At 36.7% G+C, this 22830-nt stretch overlaps 2 protein-coding genes across 4 annotated transcripts in view; both read right to left on the minus strand.

Moving 5' to 3' along the window:
- The window catches only part of ZNF169 (zinc finger protein 169), a 102201-nt gene extending 100100 nt beyond the window's left edge, over nucleotides 1–2101 (minus strand). The window contains exon 1 of the mRNA XM_032477387.1: nucleotides 2032–2101. The gene's annotated coding sequence lies outside the window, so the exon portion shown is untranslated. The remainder of the gene's footprint in view (nucleotides 1–2031) is intronic.
- Nucleotides 1–22644, minus strand: part of LOC102524456 (hippocampus abundant transcript-like protein 1) — a 68224-nt gene extending 45580 nt beyond the window's left edge. For all 3 annotated transcript variants that reach the window (XM_032477397.1, XM_032477398.1, XM_032477399.1), the window contains exons 1-2: nucleotides 22136–22644; nucleotides 2032–2127 (exon numbers count right to left, since the gene is read on the minus strand). In XM_032477397.1, the coding sequence (XP_032333288.1) occupies nucleotides 2032–2127; nucleotides 22136–22243 (204 nt within the window). In that variant the 5' untranslated portion in view covers nucleotides 22244–22644. The remainder of the gene's footprint in view (nucleotides 1–2031; nucleotides 2128–22135) is intronic.
- Nucleotides 22645–22830: the final 186 nt, after the last annotated feature.

Consider the following 22830-nt stretch of genomic DNA (forward strand, 5'->3'; position numbering starts at 1 on the left):
TCCTGGACTCAATCCCCAGTATCTCCTCCAAAAAAACACACCAAATCACTAAGTAAACATAATTACCTTCCCCCTTTAAAATTTTCTTTAAAAAAATGACAAACTCCAGCTGTAATGAAATAAACTCTTTTTGTGTCCCTTCCTTATCAAACAACCTAACATTGTCACTTCTCTATCTAACCAGAAAAGGCAGCAAGTGGAGGGCATATGTCAGAGAAAATCTTTTCAAAAGGAGAAGTGAACCAGTTTCCTGACATCAAAAAAGAAACAGAGTTAGCAAACTATGGTGTAAAGGCTGGGGAGATAGGAAAGTAAAGGACATTTAGCTTAATTTAGCAACACCAAGAGCTTAGAAAAGAGAACCATACCTACTAATTGAGCAACACTTCCTCTATGACACTGTACAGTGAGCTAGCAACTCTATACTCCTCATAGAAATGCTCATTTTAACCAAATCTCTGCAAGCAGCAAAACTGCATTCCAGGGTCTAACAGGGACACAGAAACCTTAAGAAAATTATCTGCTTGGGGCAGTAAGAAGGAAGAAGGTGCATCAGGTCCTGGGGCACATTAAATAACTAATGAAATAGATTTAAAGGGGTCAAGGGTCAAAAAGCCCCAAGGATTTTTAACTGTCTGGAGGGAGGTTTTAGAATTTCTGACACCGTATCAGAAACACTGAGGTATTCTTCATTTCAATTTGAATTCTTACCAAATAAAGAATGATTACAGGGTTGTTCTATATTGAGAAACCTGCTGAACCATTACAACAGATTATAAGTAACTAACTGCCTCGGAAAAATACTGTTTAGAAACTGTTAACTTTGCAACCTAAAGAAACTGTGGGTAAGAAAATCAGAGAACCAAGGCCAAAATTTAAAAGCAGTTTGTTAAAATGAGTGGCCTGGTGTGTCTTTATGCTAAAAATACGTCTTGGAGAAGCAATCACTCAAGGACATATATGTGTATACCTGCAATGCAAACATTTGTTCAAAGAAAATACATGCTGAGTGTCAGCCGTGCCACAAGCACTAGGGACACGGTGATGAACAAAGACAGGCAGGATCTCATGAAACTTAAAGTGGGGACCACTCATCCCCATTAACTAATAACCAGTTACCTTCCGTAGTAAGCACTATGAAGAAAAAGGCAATGCAATGAGAAAGAATAAAAGAGAGGATTAAAAACAGAGGCAAATTTTTTAACCTGACTGCTCCATCCAAGTGTACAGCAAAGTTATAGGTAAGGCTGATAGCCACCCTCTAAAGTTCTCTATTTTCTAAACCTAATTTGGGAACAAAGATTATCCATAAACAAAGAGATCCTCTGGTAAGGCAAAATGGTGACTGGGAACAGTTAATCACCAGTGATTTTTAAAGAACAATTTAAGACAACTGAAATGTAAGGCCAATTAAAAAATGTCTTTATTAAAACTAAGTGTTCAGTAGTTACTAGGCACCTAAAATCTGCACCACTATCTTTTCTTCAGCATTTCCCTTCCCTCTAACAACACCATACATCAAACATCCAAATTCTTGCTAAGAAATTCAACAGTCTCTGCAAAGACATGGCTGTAGGTCAGCTACCAAAAATGGAAATTGGGACATTCTTACATTCATCACAGTCATTGTTACAAGGTACTTACCAATCTCCTATTTACTATACTCTTAAGTCAAAGGCCATCACATCTATATAAAGTAAGTTACAAACTTCAACAAAGTTTTGCAATAATTTCCTCTAGGGCATCTTAACAGTTTTCCTAAATATACATACTGTAGATCATTCATAGCACTCCCAAGATTTTGGTTCAATGGCAGTGGCCCTGCTACCCAGGAATATTTAATAGGCAGCTCAGGTGTTTTGTTTCAGGTGGTTCACCGTCTACACAGTGGAAACAACTCAGTGGTAAACAGTCTGACGTCACTGTCTAGAACTACTCTCAAACACATACCTAGACATATAGCCCTGGGGACATATGCGCAAGAATGTCTCTGATCTCATAAACAAGGACCTAGAGTTCAGCAATACTTACATTTAACATTGGAGTTGTCAACAGGCCCCACGCAAAGAATTCAAGGAAGATGACAATAGCAGCATGGTATACACTTGGTCGGCCAAAGCCTTGTAGCTAAAAAAAGGAAGAAAGGTATTATATTTAAGATAGAACTTCATTCGGTGGTATCCCTAATTTCTTCATCTTCCTTAATCACAGAAGGTGCCAAGATCACAGACTTTCTATTTGTTCCATTAATGCAAATCACTGGAGCTCTGGTAGAAAATTAACTGGTTCTTCAAGAGACTGGGGTTCCAGGATCTGAATATTCTGTCTCTTGTTAAGTATGTGTTCCTTAGCAATTTGGCCTCTCTAAGCCTGAAGTTTCCCTAGCTTCATCAGAGAGGTAGGCAGGGAATCACATGCTCAAAAGACTCAAGGCAGCATAGGTAATTTACAATGGCAGAGGGCAGGGGAAGAACGAAAAGGACTAGGTCAAGTCTGAAATCACACGTCATTCCTAAAGGTTTCAAATTCTAGCTTTCTGTTTCTGTTTCTGTTTTGTTTTAAGACTGTGCTAATTCTGCTAGTTTCCTGCAGTCTGTGACTTCTGGAGATAAAATCTAAAGGTCCGTGCAATTTAATGTTCTCTGGCTCTGTGACAATGGTTATTATAAGATCAAGTGCTTTACTAGCATTTTGTCATAACTGAAACTGATACTTACAAAAGACTTCGTAAAATCCCAGGGATTTTAAGTCTTCAAAAGGTAAAAAGCACATCTGTGTGGCTTAATTAGAATCTAATAATGAGGAAATGATCAGACAAATCCAGATTGCGGGACATTCTACAAGACAACTGGCCTCGTCTCCTTAAAAGTATCAATGTCATAAAAGACTAAAGTAAAGGTAGGAGACTCGTACAGATTAAAGAAGACAGAGTCATGACAACCTAACGGGGGATCCTGGACTGGCTCCTGGATGAAAAGGGGACAGTAGGAAAAATTTTGAATATGTGCTCTATATCTAATCTAGATAATCATACGGCATTGTTTCTGCAACTTACTGTTAAAAGGTTTGGTTAAAAAAAAGGTACACATACACCTTTCTAAAGCATATGTCACAAAATTTCACTAATTTGTCAGTTGTTGAATTTAGATAATGGGAATGACTATTCATTTTACTATTCTTTTAATTTTTAAGTTTTAAAAATTTTCAAAAAGAGCCATTAACAGTTGTTATTAAAAATCCAAACCTGGGGGGGGGCACAGGATACAGCTCAGTGGTAGAGTGCATGCCTAGCAGGGTCCTAGGTTCAATCCCTAGTACCTCTATTAGATGTAAATCAACTTAATTACCTTCCCCTAATAAAAATTTAAAAATCCAAATCTGTAAATTTCTAAAGGTTTGCAATGTCTAATAAGTAATTTTAAATGCCATTAAATAAGACATTTGCAAAACAGGAAGCATTTTACAAAATTAAAAAAAAAAACAAACTAAGCATCAAACAACTAAAAAAAAAATCAAAAGACTTTTAATATAACACAACCTTCAAAAAGCACCAGGATTCACCAGTCCTTTCCCAATAGAATTGTGAATGGAAATGGTAGCAACTAATCAGCCTCTGGCAGTGACAAGACATTCTGTATCAGTTGTTCCAGCCACTGGAGTCAGAAACCTCGCCATTGTCCTTGACTCCTCTCCTGCTCCCTGGCTCTCCCCCATCTAAGCCTCCACTATCTCTTGCCCTGAATTACAGAGTAGCTTTCCACCATTGCTCCTTCACCCCCTGCAGTGCAGCCAGAGCAATCCATTTAAAAGTAAATCAGATGTTACTCCTCTGCTCCAGCCTCCCAGCCTCCCAGCCTCCCACTGGCAGCCACACATCTTACACATCCATCAAGGTCCTCCATCTCCCTATTCCCTTGTTATCCTCTATTGTTTCCCAGAAGATGTCTAACAAACTTTACGATTCATTTTTGTTTATTGTCTACCTCTCTTGGAATGGGAATGTAAATGCGATGAAGGAAAAGGATTTTTGTTTTTGTTCAGTGATTTGTCCCAAATGACCCTTCCCCCAACCCACTATAACAAGAAATCAACAAAACACATGTGAGATGGAAGGAGCTCTTCTGGGAGTAATGTCTTTTCTCTGGTCTTTTAAACAGCAAAACCCAGAATGTAGAAAAAATTTTGAAACAAATGACCCAGTTTCCTCAAAGAAATGGTATTGTGCAAAGGGGGAAAAAAAAGGAGAACTACATACTACATTAGTATAAAGATTAAAGGAAATTTAAGAAGTATTAACCAAGGCAATATGTGGACTTCGGGTTTTAACTCAAAGTAGAAAAATACAAAACAAACTTTTGAGTCAATCATGGAAATTTGAAAATGTAATAGATATTAGATGATCCTCAAGACTTATATTCATTGTAATAATGGACTGAAATAAGAGTTTTTTTAACATTTTTATTGATTTATAATCATTTTACAATGTTGTGTCAAAGTCCAGTGTAGAAGGATTTTTTTTTTGAAGTCCTTAAACCATAGTCACATACTAACATATTTAATTTTGAAATGAGAAGATATCTGTAATCTGTTTTAAAATCTACAGCATAAAAATAAAAGCAGAAGTGGTGGCAAAAATAAATTTAAAAAAGTAAAGAGCTTACATGCATTTACTAGTAACTTCTGAATTATTTGGGTGGAAATTCTGAGTTACCCACTCCACACTGCAAAGCAATTGCTCTCAAACTGTGGGTGAATAATCAGGCTAACACCTGGAACCTGCTCATTCATGGTATCACAAAGAAAGGTAAAGGTTATTTTCTACACAATGTGATACAAGAAATAATACCACTTATAAATTATCTTGCCAAAATAAAAGCTTGGATTCAATTCAGCTGACACTTAAGGACCACTTATAGAAAATGCAGGTGAAGTAATATTGATTTTGTGTTTTTCAACTGTTGGTGTAGGATTATGAGTATAGGGGCATATTCATAACAAAATATAAATAAAAATACCCCGAAACTTTAAAAAGCTACCAAAAACTTTAAAAAGAACTTGTCCCATTAACAGTGTTTGAGAATACCTGTTTCCCCATATCCTAAGACTGCACATAATTTTTAAACATTTCCTAATTAGATTTTTAAATGGTTATCTTATTTTGTTTTGCATTTCCCTGCTTACAAGTTATGCTTCTTTCCTATGGTTATCAGGAATTTATAGTTCTTTTTCTATGAACTGTCTGTTCATCCTTGCACATTTTTTTCATTGAAGACTGTAATCTTTCGTATTGGTTTATAGGACCTCTTTATAATCAATATCAAAGATATTTATATTATGCACCATTAAATCATTCATTCTCCCTCACCCACTGGCATTTGTAACCTTTTAAAAATAAAAGACACTAATAGACAATTCAACAATAGCTGGAGACTTCAATACCCACTTGGAATAATAGGACAATTAGACAAAAGATCAGCAAGGAAGCAGATTTCAGTTAACACTGTAACACTAACTAGATGACTATTAAGCACTCCATCCAACTACAGCAGAACACACATTCTTCTGAAGTACACATGGAAAGACCATAAAATAGGTCTGAATAAATTTAAAAGAATTAAAATCACACAAACTATGTTCTTGACCACAATGTAATGAAATGAGAAATCAGTAACATAAGGAAATTTGGAAAATTAATAAATATGTGATATTAATCCACATACTCTCAAGTAGCCATGGGTCAAAAAAGGAATCACAAAGAAAAGTCACAGAACTTTCAGATGAACAAAAATGAAAACGGAACATATCAAAAAATGTTGAATCCAGCTAAAGCAGTGCTTACAGGGAAACTTATAGCTGTAAATGCCTGATTAATAAGGAAGATCTGAAGTCAACAACTTTTCAGGTAGAAACCAGAAAAGAGCAAACAAACCACAAACAAGAAAAAGGAAAAAAATAATAGATTAGAGCAGAAATAAATGCAATATAGAAAAAGCAACACAGAAAATCAACAAAATCAAAAGTTGGTATTTATGAAAATAGCAAAAAATTGATGAATCTTTAGCAAAACTAACCAAGAAAAACTAGAGGGAAGACAAATTGCTAAAATCAGAAATGAAGGAAGAGTTTTAAGAGAGTACTGTGGGCAGCGTAAGCCAACAAACTGGATAAAGTAGATCAAAGGGACAAATTCCTAGAAACACACAATCTACTATGACAGAATCGTGAAAAACTAGAACATACAAGTAGACCTAGAACTAGTAAGGAGATTGAATCAGTGATCGAAAACCTCCTGATAAAGAGAAGCCCTGAACCTGAACCTGATGGCTTCACTGTTAAATTATCAAATATTTAAAGAACACTAACCTCTCTCAAACTCTTCTCACAAATGAACGCATTTTATGAACACATTCTATGAAGACAGTGTAATCCGTATAAAGCCAGACAAAGACACTACAAGAAAAGACAACTGGAGACTGATTTCACCTACGCTGCTGAAGCAAAAATCCTTAACAAAATACTAACAACCCAAATTCACCAGCATATTAAAATATACACCATGACTAAGTGAGATTTATTCCTGGAATGTAAGAACAGTTCACATATAAAAATCAGTCAGTGCAATATAACACATTAAAATAAAGGGGAGAAAAAAAACCCACATGCTACATCTCAACGGATGCAGAAAAAGCATTTGACAAAATTAAGACCCTTTAATGATAATAAAAAAAAAAAATCCAAAAACCTAGCATAGGAGGAAATTATCTCAATATGATAAAAGCCACATATGAAAAATCCACACCTAACATCACACAATAGTCAAAGGCTGAAAACACTTTTCCTCTAAAATCAAGAACAAGAAAACAGGACCTGCTGTCACAGTTTCTATTCAACACAGTACTGGAAGCTCTAGCCAGAGTAACTAGGGAAGAAAAAGATAAAAGGCACCCAAACTGTAAAGGAGGCAGTAAAATTATGTTTGCAGATGTCATGATCTTATATGGAGTCTCAAGGAATCTTGAATAGCCAAAACAATCTTGGGAAAAAAAGAACAAAACTGCAGTTCTCATACTACCTGATTTCAAAACATACTACAAAGCTAATCAGAACAGTGTGGTACTGGTATGAAGACAAACATAAACTTATAGCCAGCATAATAATGGTGAAAAGCTGAAAGCCTTTCCACTAAAATCTGGAACAAAACAAAGATGCCCACTCTCACCACTTCTATTCAATATAGTATTGGTAGTCCTAGCCATAGCAATTAGATAAGAAATAGAAATAAAAGGGATCCAAATTGGAAGAGAAGAGGTAAAACTGTCACTATATGCAGATGACATGATACTATATATAGACTACCCTAAAGGTTCCACACAAAAACTACTAGAGCTAATAAAAGAATTCAGCCAGGTAGCAGGATACAAGATTAACATACAGAAATCAGTGGCATTTCTTTACACTAACAATGAGATATCAGAAAAGGAAAGTAAAGAAACAATCCCTTTTAAAACTGCATCCCCCCAAATAAAATACTTAGGAATAAATCTGATCAAGGTAGTGAAAGTCTTATATGCATAAAACTACAAAACACTAAGGAAATTAAAGATGACAAAGAAATGGAAAGATATCCCACGCTCTTGGATTGGAAGAATTAATATTGTTAAATTGGCCATATTTTTCAAAGCAATCTACAGATTTAATTCAGTCCCTATTACCCAGGACAGCTTTCACAGAATTAGAACAAGTCCTAAAATTTATATGGAACCACAAAAGAAACAGAATTGCCAAAGCATTACTGAAGAAAAAGAATGAAGCTGGAGGAATAACCCTCCCAGACTTCAGACAATATTATAGAGCTACAGTAATCAAAACAGCATGATACTGGTACAAAAACAGACATACGGATCAATGGAACAGAAGAGAGAGCCCTGAAATAAACCCACAAACTTTTGGTCTATTAATCTTTGACAAAGGAGGCAAGAACATACAGTGGGGTAAACACAGCCTTTTCAGCAAATGGTGTTGGGAAAACTGGACAGCTGCATGTAAACCAATGAAGTTAGAATACTCCCTCACATCATACTCAAAAATAAACTCAAATGGCTTAAAGACTTAAACATAGGACAAGACACTGTAAAGCTCTTAGAAGAAAACTTAAGCAAAACATTATCCAATATAAATCTCAGCAATGTTCTCCTAGGACAATCTACCCAAGCAAAAGAAATAAAAGCAAAAATAAGCATGTGGGATCTAATTAAACTTACAAGCTTTTGCACAGCAAAGGAAACCATAAGCAAATACAATGACAACCTATGGAACGGGAGAAAATATTTACAAAAGATGAGACTGACAAAGGCTTAATTTCCAGAGTATATAAACAGCTCATACAACTTAACAACAACAACAACAACAACAAAATGTCCAAAAATGGTCAGAAGACCTAAAGAAGCAATTCTCCAATGAAAACATACAAATGGCCAATAGGCACATAAAAAAATGCTCAATATCACTAATTATCAGAGAAATGCTAATCAAATCTACAGTGAGGTATCACCTTACACTAGTTAGAATGGCCATCATTCGAAAGTCCACAAACGATAAATGCTGCAGACGGTGTGGAGAAAAGGGAACCCTCCTACAATGCTGATGGGAATGTAGTTTGGTGCAGCCATTATGGAAAACAGTATGGAGATTCCTCAAAAGACTAAAAATAGACTTACCATATGATCCAGCATCCCACTCCAGGGCATATATCCAGAAGGAACCTTAATCCAAAAAGACACATGCACCCCAATGTTCACAGCAGTACTATTTACAATAGCCAAGACATGAAAGCAACCTAAATGTCCATTGACAGATGACTGGATAAAGAAGTTGTGGTATATTTATACAATGGAATACTACTCAGCCATAAAAAAATTAATAAAATAATGCCATTTGCAGCAATATGGATGTTCCTGGAGAATGTCATTCTAAGTGAAGTAAACCAGAAAGAGAAAGAAAAATGTCATATGGAATCAAAAAAAAAAAAAAAAAAAAAGACAAATGAACTTATTTACAAAACAGAAACAGACTCACAGACATAGAAAACAAACTTATGGTTACCAGAGGGGGAAGCAAATGGGAAGGGATAAATTGGGAGTCCAAAATTTGAAGATACTAACTAATATATATATAATAGATAAACAATAATTTTAACTGTACAGCACAGGGAACTATATTCGATACCCTGTAGTAACTTATGGTGAAAAAGAGTATGAAAATGAATATATGTATGTTCCTATATGACTAAACTGTGCTGTACACCAGAAATTAACACAATGTAAACTGACTATACTTCAATTAAAATATTCAAAATAAATAAATGCATACTGAAACAAACAAACAAAAAAGACAGACATATAGAACAAAGGGGTATACCAGAATCCAGAAATAAATATTTTCATACTGGTCAAATGATTTGTAACAAGGGTGCTAAGACCATTCAATAGATAAAGGGCAGCCTTCCACAAACGGTGCTAGGAAAGTTGGATATTCACATGCAAAAGAATGAAGACAACCTTTTTACCTTACATCACGTACAAAAAATTAACTCAAAATGGATCAAAGCCCTGAACATAAGAGCTAAAACTCTGAAAGTCTTAGAAGACAACAAGAGAGAAAGCTTCATGACATCGGACTTGGCAATGATTTCTTAGATGTAACACCAAAAGAAGAAGCAAAAAATGAAAAAAATAGATAAATCAGACTTGATCAAAATGAAAACTTTTGTGTATCAAAGGACATTCAATGGAGTGAAAAGACAACCCATGGCAGAAAACACTGAAAATCCTGTATCTGATAAGAGATTAAAATCCAGAATGCATAAAAAAGTCCTCACAAGTACAAAAAACTGATTAAAAAACAGGCAAAAAACAAATAAATACATGAAAAGACACTCAACATCACTAACCATTAAGGAAATGCAAATCAAAAGCAAAATGAGATATTACCTTGTGCTCATTAGGATGGCTATGACTAAAAAACAAATATAAAAGCCAGAAATGGCAAGTGCTGACAGGATATAGAGAAACTGAAACCGTGGTGCACTGTTGGTGGAAACGTAATATGCTATAGCCACTGTGAAAAACAGTATGGGGTTCCTAAAAAAAAAAAAAAAAAAAAAAAATTACCTAATGATCCAGCAATTCTATCAACTTTTGGGTATATATCCAAAAGAACTGAATGCAGGGTCTCAAAGAGATATCCATGTTCATAGCAGCATTACTGACAACAGCCAAAGGATAGAAGCCACCCAAGTGTCCACTGGTAGATGCGTCTATGAACAAAATATGGTATATGCATGCAATGGAATACTATCCAGCAATAAAAAAAGAAATTCTGACATGTTACAACATGGATAAACCTTGAAGACATTATGCTAAGTGAAATAAGCCCATCATATAAAGAAAGATGCTGTAAGATTCTATTTATACAAGGTACCTAGAGTTATCAAATTCATAGAGACAGAAAGTAGATGGTGGTTGCCAAGGACTGGGAGGAGGGGGAAATGGGGAGTTAGACAATTTAGTGGATACCGAGTTTTGTTAATACAAATTATTTAATAATAAAAAGTTCTGGAGATAAACAATGGTAATGTTTGCAAAACAATTTTAATGTACTTAAATGCCACCAAACTATACACTTAAAAATGGTTAAGATGGTAAATCCTATGTTATGTACATATTACTACACTAAAAAAAGTAACTCAAAATAGCTCGTAGACCTAAAAATAAGGTCCTTCATTTTCATGATGAGTTTGTATACACAACACTATAGTCACCATCCATGCAAGAAAAAGTTATGTTGGACTCCATTACAATTAAAAACTTGTGTTTAACAGAAAGTTAAACTTTTGTGCATATATAATATGCACAATAAGCAAATATAAAGAAGAACCAGAGATGAAGAATACAATAAATGAAATGAAAAATACACTTAGAAGGGATCAACAGTAGATTGAATAATGCACAGGAATGGATCAGCATTATGAAAGACAGACCAGTGGAAATCACTGAAGCAGAAGCAGAAAAAGAATAAGAAGAAATGAGGAAAGTCTAAGAGACCTTCAGGACAACATCAAGCGTACTACATTTGAATTATAGGGGTCCCGGAAAGAGAAAGGTGCAGAGAGAACGTATTTGAAGACATAATAGTTGAAAATTTCCTTAACTGGGGAAAGGAAACAGACCTCCGGGTCCAGGAATTACAGACATCACAAACGGGATCAACCTGAAGAAGATCACACCAAGACACATGGTAATTAAAATGGCAAAGATGAAAGATAAAGACACTATTAAAAGCAGCAAGTTACATACAACGGAACTCCCATAAGGCTATTAGCTAATTTTTCAGCATAAATTCTACAGACCAGAAGGGAGTGACACAATATTTAAAGTGATGAAAGGGAAAAACCTACAACCAAGTATACTCTACCTGGCAAGGCTTTCACTAAGATTTGATGGAGAGATCAAAACTTTTACAGACAAGCAAAATCCAAGAGTTCAGTGCCACCAAGCCAGCTTTACAAGAAATGTTAAAAGAGACTTCTCTGAGCAAAAAAGAAAAGGCCACAACTAGAAACATGAAAATTATAAAAAGAAAAATCTTTTTGGTAAAAATCTTATTTGCTAAAGACAAACATACAGGTATAAAGGTAATAAATAAATCAGCCATGTATAAAGCTAGTAGGGAAGGTTTAAAGACAGAATTAGTAAAGTCATCTATATCCACAACAAGCAGTTAGTAAGGGACACACAAAACAAAAATATGTAAAATATGATGTCAAAAGCAGTTTAATGTGGGGTACAGGGATTAAAAATACAGGGTTGTTAAAATGCATTTGAACTTAAAAGAGATCAGCAACTTAAAATAATCACATATATACAGACTGTTGCATACGGTGTGGGGAGTATAGTAAATAAATATGCAGTATCTTTGTATGGTGACATATTTTAGACTTACTGTGGTGGTCATTTTGAAATGTACAGAAATACCAAATAATTTTGTTGTGTAACAGCAACTAACATAGTGTTGTAGGTCAGTTATACTTCAAAAACAAACTCATAGAAAAAGAGGTAAGATTTGTGGTTACCAGAGGCAGGGGAAGGAGAGGTTGGGGGAGGGGGGACTGGATGAAGGTGGTCAAAGGCACAAACTAAATGAGTAATAGAGATGTAATGCACAATATGATAAATATAATGACCACCACTGTATGTTATATATGCAAGTTGTTACATCTTTCATATACAGAGAAAGAGAATACATCCTAAGAGTTCTCATCACAAGAAAGAGAATTTTTTTCTATTTCTTTAATTTTGTATCTACAAGATGATGGATGTTTGAACTAAACTTATTGTGGTAACCATTTCATGATGTATGTAAGTCAAATCATTATGCTGCACACTTTAAACTTACAGTGCTGGATCAACCCAAAGAGACACACACCAAGGCACATAATCATCAAATTGACAAAAATTAAGGATGAGAAAATGTTAAAATCAAGAGAAAAGCAACAAATAACATACAAGGGAACTCCCGTAAGGTTACCAGCTGATTTTTCAGGCCAGAAGGGAGTGGCATGAAATATTTAAAGCGATGAAAGAGAAAAACCTACAACCAAGAATACTCTTATCCAGCAAGGCTCTTGTTCAGATTTGAGGGAGAAATCAAAAGCTCCACAGATAAACAAAAGCTAAAAGATTTCAGCACCAAACCAGCTTTACAACAAACGTTAAAGGAATTTCTCTAGTCATCAAATCACAAGAAAAGAGAACAAAAAGAAGAAGAAAAAGGAAAAAAAGACCTACAAAAGACTGCTTTGGCAATTTGGGGTCTTTTATGGATCCATATAAATTCTGAAATTGTTCTAGTTCTGTGAAAAATGTTGTGAGCATTTTGACAGGGGTTGCATTGGATCTGTAGATTGCTTTGAGTAGTATGGCCATTTTGATAATGTTGATTCTTCCAATCCAAGAGCATAAGATATCTTTCCATTTCTTTATATCATCTTCAATTTCCTTCATCAATGTTTTAGTTTTCACAGTATAGCTAACTTCCTTGGTTAAGGTTATTTCTAGGTTATTTTGCTATTTTTGATGTAATGGGAATGTTTATGCCAGTTATAAAATTCTGGTTTTTGAAGTGAAAAAAAAAAAAAAAGTGAAGGGCTGCAAATGGAAAAATACCCTTCTTTTTTATGGGTGAGTTGCATTCCATCATATACATATGCTACATCTTCTTTATCCATTCATCTGTTGATGTTCCCTTAGGATGCTTCCGTATCTTGGCAATTATAAATAACACTGCTGTTAATAGCAGGGTGTATATATATTTCTGAATTAATGTCTTTGTTTTTCTTGGATATATACCCAGGAGTGGAACTGCTGGGCCAAATGGTGGTTCTATTTGTAGGTTTTTGAGAAACCTCCATATTGTTTTCCATAGTGGCTGCACCAATTTACATTCCCACCAACAGTGTACAAGGGTTCCCTTTTCTCCACATCCTTGCCAACATTTGTTACTTGTGTTCTTTTTGACAATGTCCATTCTGACAGGTGTGAGATGATACCTCATTTGCATTTCCCTGGTATTAGTGATGTTGAGCAACTTTCCATGTTCCTGTCGGCCATCTGCATTTCCTCTTTTGGAAAAATGTCTGTTCAGTTCTTTTTCCTGTATTTTAAATGGGTTGGTTGGTTGGTTGGTTGCTTTTTAATCGAAATACAGTTGATTTAAAATGTTCTGGTGTACAGCATGGATGGACTTGGGAGGACAATATAGTAAATGCAATAAGTCACTCAGGAAAAGACAAATACTCTAAGAGATCACACACATGTGGAATCTAAAAAATATAACAAACTAGTGAATATAATGGAAAAGAAACAGACAGAGATATAGAGAAGGAACTAGTGATTACCAGTAGGGAGAAGGAAGGGGGAGGGGTGAGGTGGAGGATTAAGAGGTACAAACTATCGGGTATAAAATAAGCCACAGGGCTGTATTGTACAACGTGGGGAATATAGCCTGTATTTTATAATAACTATAAATGGAGTATAACCTTTAAAAAGTGTGAATCACTATATTGTATGCCTATAACATACAATATTGTACATCAACTACACTTCAACTTAAAAGATACAATACTGTGAAAGACACATTTTTAAAAGGTTAAAATATAATGTGAAAAGAAAAGCAACAAATTACTTTGAATGTCTTCATTTAAAAATACCAAGTGTTAAAATGTGTTAATTATATTCATAAGAAACAGAATCCGCCCCAGAGAGTTTGAGCAAAAAGGCCAATTTATTTAGACTCTTTGAGATGGCTGACCAACAACTCTAGGCTATACATCCAGTCACATGATAGAACTGGTGGCCAGTGGAGCTGCTGCTTTTGCCAATAGCAAAGTTTTCCTCTCTCTGATGATAGAACTTATCTGGTTTAACACAAAGTCTGTTTTTTCCATTAGATCTTTCAATGATTAATCATAGTTATTTTAAACTCTGCATCTAGTAATTCTAAATATGTCTTGTCCTAATACTTAAATTGTTTCATCAAACTGTATTATTTTGATTGTCTTTTAGCATGCCTCGTTTTGTTGTTGTTGAATGCCAGATGTATTTTATTATATACAGTTACTGAATTAAATAGGTCTTGAATATAAGGAATGTTGCTAACCAGGTATTGAATCGGGCTAAATACAACTTTTGTCATATCTCTAAAAACAAAAAAGACAACATAGAGAAAAAGCTTCATGACATCAGATTTGACAATGATTTCTTGGATATGACACCAAAAAACACAGGCAACAAAAGCAGATAAACTGGACTTCATGAAAATTTAAAACTTGTGCATCAATGGACACAATCAACAGAGGGATAAGCAACTTATGGAGAAAATATTTGCAAAGCATGTATATGGTAAGGAGTCAATTCAAATAATCCGATTTTAAAGTGGGCAAGGGACTTGAATATACATTTCTCCAAAGAAAATATACAAATGGCCAATAAGCATATGACAAAATACTCAACATACACTAATCATCAGGAAAATGCAAAATCAAAATGAGGTATCACCTCACACCCATCAGCATGGCTACTATTCAAAACAAAAACAAAACAAAAAATAACAAGTGTTGAGGAGGATACAGAGAAACTATAACCCTGGTGCATTGTTGGTGGGAATGTAACATGGTGCAGCCACCATGGGAAACAGTTTAGTGGTTCCTTAAAAAATTAAAAACAGAATTATCCAATGATTCAGCAATTTCACTTCTGGGTAGACATGCAAAAGAATTCAAAGTGGGGTCTGTACACTCCTGTTCACAGTGGCATTATTTATAATAGCCACAAGATAGCAGCAACCCAAGTGCTCATCAACAGGTAAAGGGAGAAATTAAATGTGGCATATACAGGAAATGGAATATTATCCAGTCTTGAAGAAAACCCTGACACACGCCATACATCAACAATCTTGAAGACAACATGTCTTGAGGACATTATACTAAGTGAAATAAGCCAGACACAAAAAGATAAGTGATTCCACTTATACGAGGTACCCAAAGTAGTCAATATTCAGAAACTGAAGGCAGACTGGTGATTATCAGGGGCTGGGATAAATGGGGAGTTGCTATTGAATGAATATAGAGTTTCAGTTTTAGAAGATGAAAAAGTTCTGGAAATTGGCTGCACAACACTGTGAATATACTTAACACTAGTGAACTGCACACTTAAAATAATTCAATTGTAAATATTGTTACATATATTACAATTAAAATTTTTTCTTAAATCAACTGTATTTCTATATTTTGGCAACAAACAGTTGTGAATTTAAAATTTCTTAAGAATGTACATTTATATTACATTTACATTACATGTTTAATAGCACCAAAAAGGTATGATATTTGGGATAATGTGACAAATGATGCAAAAAACACTGTTGAAAATTAAGCACAGCTGAAAGAAATTAAAGGTGTAAAATAAAGAGATATCTCATCTATGGATCAGAAGACTCAATATTGTTTACAATTCTTTCTAAACTGATCTTCAGGATCAATATACTCCCAATGAAAATACTAGCAGATTTTTTTTGCAGAAACTGACAAGCTGATTGTGTAATTCCAAAATGTAATAGACCCAGAATAGTCAAAACAATTTTAAAAGAGAAGAACAAGGTTGAAGGACAAACTCTACTTGTTTCAAATTTTACTGTGAATCTCCAGTAATAGAAACTGAGTGGTGTTGATGTAAAGATAAATAGATCAATGAAACAGAACAGAGAATCCACAATAGACTGACACATATATGGATAACTGAATTTTGACAAAGGTGCAAAGGCAATTTAGTGAGTAAGTCTTCTCAGCAGATGACGTATGTGATAACAATTGGTTATCATACACAAGAAAAGAATTCCTACCCATGCTTTGTACCACATAAAAAATTAATTCAAAATGAGTTATAAACACAATTGTAAAATAAAAAAAAATTCTAAAAATACAGAAGGAAATCCTTGTGACACTGAGTTAGGATTTCTTAGATATGAAACCAAAACCATAATCCATGAAAGAACATATTCATAAAGTTAAATTTTATCAAAATAAAAACTGCTCAGAAGAAAATATTTGCAAACAAATATCTGATTAAAGACTTGCAACCCAAATATACAAAGAATTCTTAAAACTCAATTATAAACAATCCAACAACAACAAATAAATAGACAAAAGACTTGAATGGACACTTCATCAAGAGGATATACAGATGGCAAGTAAGCTTATGGAAATACGTTGAACATAATTAGCCAAAGTGAGGTTAAAAAAAAAAAAGTACCGTGAGATACCACTAAAGATCTGTTAGAAGGGATAAAAATAACTGACCAAGTGTTGACAAGGATGTAGATGAACTGGAACTCTCATAGTGCTAGTGGCAATGTGAAATTTAAAATTGAATTTTTAAAGGTTTAAGAAGTTTGGTAGTTTCTTAAGAAGTTAAACAATACATCTACCATATGATCCAACCACTGCACACCTAAGTATTTGCTTTACACTAAATCTACTAAATACTTAGGAGTGGAAAAGAAAAGAAAGTATATTCCATTCAAAGACTGGTTCATGAATGCTCACAGCAGCTTTATTTGTAATAACAAAAACTGGCTTAGGAGTGGAAAAGAAAAGAAAGTATATTCCATTCAAAGACTGGTTCATGAATGCTCGTAGCAGCTTTATTTGTAATAAGAAAAAATGGTGAGAAACCAAAAGTTCACCAAGCGATTAAGGGATAAACTGTACCAGTACCCATACCTTCAACTGTATATATGTAAATTGTATATATGCACATATATATGGTACATTGTATTTATGTACATATGACTGAACACTACTGAGCAATAAAAAAGAATGCAACTACTGATTTATATAATAGCAACATGAATAAATCTCAAAATAATTTATCTAAGTTGAAAAAGGCCAAACAGAAAAACAATATATTCTGTATGAGTCCATTGATACAAAACTTTAGAAAACAAAAACTAACACATAGTAACAGGAAGCATATAAATGCTTGCCTCCAGAGGTGGGGGTGGAGAGAGGCAGCACAGACGGGCACAAGGAAGCCTTACAGGGTGAGGGATATGTTCACTATCCTGGTTGTGGTAATGATTTCACAAGAGTACACACATCAAATCACAAATCTGTACACTATAAACATACACAGTTTTTGTATTCCAATGAAGCTATTTTCAAAAGACAAGTAAATACAAAGCTACATAGAAAAAAGTCAGGCATCTAGGCAGGAAGTTGACCCAACTTCACAGATGTTATGTTTTTGCAGGGTTGAAAACTGTTATTGTAGTTGATTACCGGTATTTCTCTCCCAATTTTCATAGATCAGTGCCCTTGCTATGCCACAACCTCTTTCTCCAGGGCACACCTCAGATTCCATAAATCATTTGTGAAGGTTCTATGAGACACTGAACTAGAAGGAGGAAGGGAGCAAAGGAAGGAAGGCGAAAGAAGGGGGAAAGCAGAGAGAGAACACAGGCAAGAAAGAGAATTAGGAATAAAAAGATGTATTTCCATAGTGTAATGAAGTATGTTTCTCTCATACAAGAAAAGCTAACATCATCCTTAGCAGTGGGGAAAATATATATTCCTGTCACACAGAGAACACTGGGCACTTTTACCATTACTACTGAACATTTTCCTCGATATTCTGGTTCATATAATATAGATACACAGAAATAAGACATGATATTATTGTCACTTGAAAATGTGTGAATATTAATCCAGAAGACCCTAGAAAATTAATTTTTTTAAAGATAAGGTATAAATTACCAATATCAACAATTTTTTTTAAAATAGACAAAAGAAGCTATAGTAGTTAAAAAGAGCCTAAGAGGCTGTCAGGAACAGCTTTAAGACAATTGATTTGAAATTTTAGATGAAACAGACAAATTTCTAGCAAAACACAACTTACTAAAACTGACAGAAAAAGCCAAAATCAGGAGAAAATCAAAATTATTCTAGAGCTACATTAAACCACAAAAGCCAAGAAATATAAAGTTCTAGAATTGTATTATCAATCCTACACAAACTCTTTAAATAAAACGGAACTCTCCAATTTGTTTTATAAGGCCAACCAAAGGAGACATAAAAGCAACAAGCTAATTTCATCAATAAGCACAGCCCTGGTTTAAACCAGACTGAATGATTAACTTCTATATTAACATACATTTATTGATCAACTGCTAAAGGACTATTTCAGATTAAAAGACACACAGCTATAGTCCCTTGCCTTCAGAGACTGAATCTAGTAAGAAAAACTGGGAAAAGATGCTCAAGATATTCGAAGAAGCAAGATCTAAAAAAAGCTTTCTATACCGGACCTAAGGACAATACAACAGCAACAAGGCTGTGTTTTGACAAAGGCTAGGCTTAATGAGAGAAAGCTGACCAGAGATGTGCACAGTACTAAACACGAAACAGCACAATGCACTCACTTTTATAAACTGAACAGATCAACTGCTCACAAATGCTTTTCGTTTCTCCTTTTACCTGCTATAATTTACTTGACAGAGTTTGGTTGTGCCAATGTCCCAGCACTATTTTATTACTGAAATGATCATACTGATTCCTAACGGTGTTAAGAAGTGAAAGCTATAATAAAAAAAACTTCCCCTAAAATGGCCCTAGGTCCTCTTTCACCTTTTTACAAATAAAATACACCTAGTCATTTAAGCCTTTTTTGGGTAACAGAAGCTGCTCATCAGTAATATTTCCATTTTGTCTCTATTAATATATAATATTCTTGTTCTTATAAATCAGAATTAGCCTTTATAGGGACCCCTCTGAAACAGTCTGAGAAAAAATCAGCTAAATAGACATCAAATGTCACCAGAATGGTATTGATATTGAGAGGCCCCATGTTAGGAATCTTAACTGGTATCCAGGTTTTGGCTTTTTGGAGTCCATGAACATTCTGAAAAACATAGTATGCTAAATTTGGTTTTGTTTTCTTTGCAGCAAATCCTTAATTCTTACCAGATGCTCAAAGGTAAATGACTCCAACAGGACTTTTCTTTTGCCTGATTATGGAAAATGTGCATTCAATGATAATGCAAATAATTCTGACACATCATTTCAAGGTGTATGTACACCCACAATTAGGGAAGGATAGAGCAAAGAGAGGACAATAAAACAAGAACTTGTTTGCTACACACACCTCCCTTTTCTGCAATGCAATGATCTCTTGGAATATTCGACTCCCTTCTATTATTCAAGTCAATATATCTTTGCCAAACAAGGTACAAAAAAGTTGTCAGCTGACTGTGATTACTAGTAGCATTAAGAACCTGAAGCCATGAATATGCTAAAATCAAGCCGTAAGGAAATTTCTACACATTAAAATGAAGTCAAATCACGGGGGCTGAAGAATGTAGCACCTGAAAGCAATGCTTGAAAGAAACTAAAATAGTAAAGATGCATAATTTGGGGGTACTGGCATATGACATGAACATAAATATGGTTAAAGGCACTCACTGATTTTCCTGCCAACCCACATTTCAAAAAGTATCAGTGGCTGAACCCTGCTACCTGCCCATGCTAGTCATCTCACTAAACAGAGCAAGCACCAAGAAAACTCACTGTCAGTATCCACTGCAATTTATCAATACTTGACTAGGTGCACCCTCAGAGACAAGGAAAGACTGAACAGGCACCTACTTGTGCCCAAATTAGCATCAGGACTCACAGGAAAAGGAATCAGGGAATAAACTGTCTCAGTTTCTTTAAGTAAACATCCCTCAAAAGTTTCTGCTCTAGACACATAAAATTAGCAAGTTTAATTTTTAGGTTGGGAGTCTAGTTCCTGAATCGATTAGTAAATGGGAAAGAACTGAATGCTTTTATCAGACAGGGATCGCCTACACATTCTGACCAACCACGCATGCCAAAAATACTGAGAAATAGTAACAGGTAATATTTATTTGGGACTTACTAGGTGCCAGGTTGTAGCAACCCTCACAATCCTCTAAGACAAACACTATTATTAATTTGGAGAGGTTATGTAACTTGCCCAAAGTTATACAGGTAATAAAAGGTGGTAACTGGGATTCCAAGCATGCTCACCTAATCATGTTATAATGCTTCAACCTGCTAGATTATTAAGAAAGGGGGACCAAGGAAAATACGTAGGACCACAGTAATGATCATATTTACATGTTAGATCCTACTAATCAACACTGTGGAGAGCAATCTGATGGCAAAGTAAGTAGGAGTATCGAGAGAGTCAAAATCTAGGTTACAAATGCTGAGGAATTGAACCAAAGGAATGCAGAAAAGATTAAAAACCTAAAATCTTTACCTGTAAACTTAGCTAGACTTACTAATGTATCGCCATGAGGGTATGGGAAAGGACGAAGGACGTTACGAGGATGGCCACTGGTTAGTAATTACAATTACGGTCTATCAATTCAAAGACAGGAGAAGGAGCTGGTAGCTGGGTTTGGTTTAGGAGGCAAGAAAATGATAAGTCCACTTTTTATGTAATCAAAAATAAAAGGAGAAAAACCAGTTCTATAGAAATTCCCTCCCTCTACCAAAAAAAAAAAAAAAAAGCCAAAAAACAAAAACTTCCGAGAAATTCTATCTTTGAAATGAGGAACCTCTAATTTTCCCCCCAAATAAGAAGTCACTTGGGCAAGGAGGAGCCTTCAACATCATTTAGCATTCTTTAAAAGCAAACTAAAATACATAAGCTAAAAATCTGAGGCCGACTGCATGTATTTAACTTTCCTATAATTTCTATTTTCCTTTGGAAAAAAGTCTCCTTGGCATTAGCCTCTACTTATTGTAATGTTTCTATACTTCCTGTCCCAATAGACCTACCCCCACCAAAGAAAAAGGTCTTTTAAGAAATGACAGACTCTATGCTTAGTTTCACCGTCAAAAACCAAAGCGCCTCTGGCAAAGCCTGTTCCGCCGATTAAACCAGTGTTTCGGAAGTCATCTGAGTATCACATGAAATTGGAAAGACACTAGCCTGAACATGCTCCTCAGCCGGGCCCTAGGATCGGCAGCTTCCTCTGATACCATCTTCCTGGTCACCAACCGCTTGTGCGACCGCCTAGAGAACCGGGAAGGGACAGGGAGGCGCTGCTCAGCCTCCGACGCCAACTTCCCGGTCCAGGGCCTAAGGCCGGCTCTGAAGGCTCTCCATACATCCTCTAAGTAAGCTCAAGCCAGAAAGTGCACCATCAAAGTAGGACCGTAACACGTACGGAGAATTCTGAAAGAGCCAAATGAGTTATATTCCCGGGCCCATGTCGGGCGTCTTTTGAAACAATAACCAAGTCGCCTAAATTTCTGTCTAGCCACGAGCAGCGCTGGGAAAGCCTAGCAGTGAGGAATTCAGCTGGCTGACTCGGGAAAGGACAGGCTTTCCGAGAGCCAGAGCCCCTCTCGGAGCCCGAGAGGACGGTTCCCCCAGGGGACGAGGACCCACCCCCGCGCTGAGCGTTCCCGGACTCCTGCCGCGACCCCGCCCAGCCTCCCCGGACCCCGGGCTCCGGGCTGAGCAACGCGCTCGGGCTCCGTGCCCGCGCTCACCGAGCTACCGCCCGTGGCCCGCGCGCCCGCGCGCTTCTCCGGCATGGCTCCCGCCTCGGGCTCCAAGGCCGCCTTCTCCTCAGGCTCCGGCGGCGGCTCGGCGTTCATGCCACGGCCATGCCCGCGCCGGCTCGGGGCGCTCCGGGACTGCAGCGACGCCGCAACTGCGGCGGGGGGGCCCGCGCTCTCATGGGCTCCGCGGCCCAAAGCGGCCTGCTGGGAAGGCGGCGGCGCCAGTGGCGACGCCAAGGGCTGCGAGGGCAGTCGTGGCCGGAACCGTAGAGGAAGCGAGCCGAGGAGCGCAGCGGCAGAGGCCACCAGCCGCAGCCGGCGCACGGAGGCCAACTCCTCAGCTGCCCGCCGCAGCACTTGCGGCCCAGGGCAGTCAGGAGGCCTCGCGCCGGCCCCGCCCCCGCTTCCCCACAGGCCGGCGCGGGGCAGCCAGCCCTGCCCCGGATCTCAGCTCCAGCCTCAAGCTCGGCGCCTGCGCCCAAATCCTCCCGCAGCGCCCGCTCACCTAAGGCCCCACCTACACGTCTCGACAGTCTTGGCTCCGGTCTTCGCAGCGCGCCGGAAGTGCGTCATCTCCCGGGGCCGCCAATCGTATTTCTTTTTCCTGAGAAAAGCCGAGTCTGGGAGGCTCAGGTGGGGAGGGTTCCTGTATGGCACTTTTCGTCTTGGTTCGGCACCAAATC

The sequence above is a fragment of the Camelus ferus genome, chromosome 4 (assembly GCF_009834535.1).
Source record: "Camelus ferus isolate YT-003-E chromosome 4, BCGSAC_Cfer_1.0, whole genome shotgun sequence".
Classification (NCBI taxonomy): domain Eukaryota; kingdom Metazoa; phylum Chordata; class Mammalia; order Artiodactyla; family Camelidae; genus Camelus; species Camelus ferus.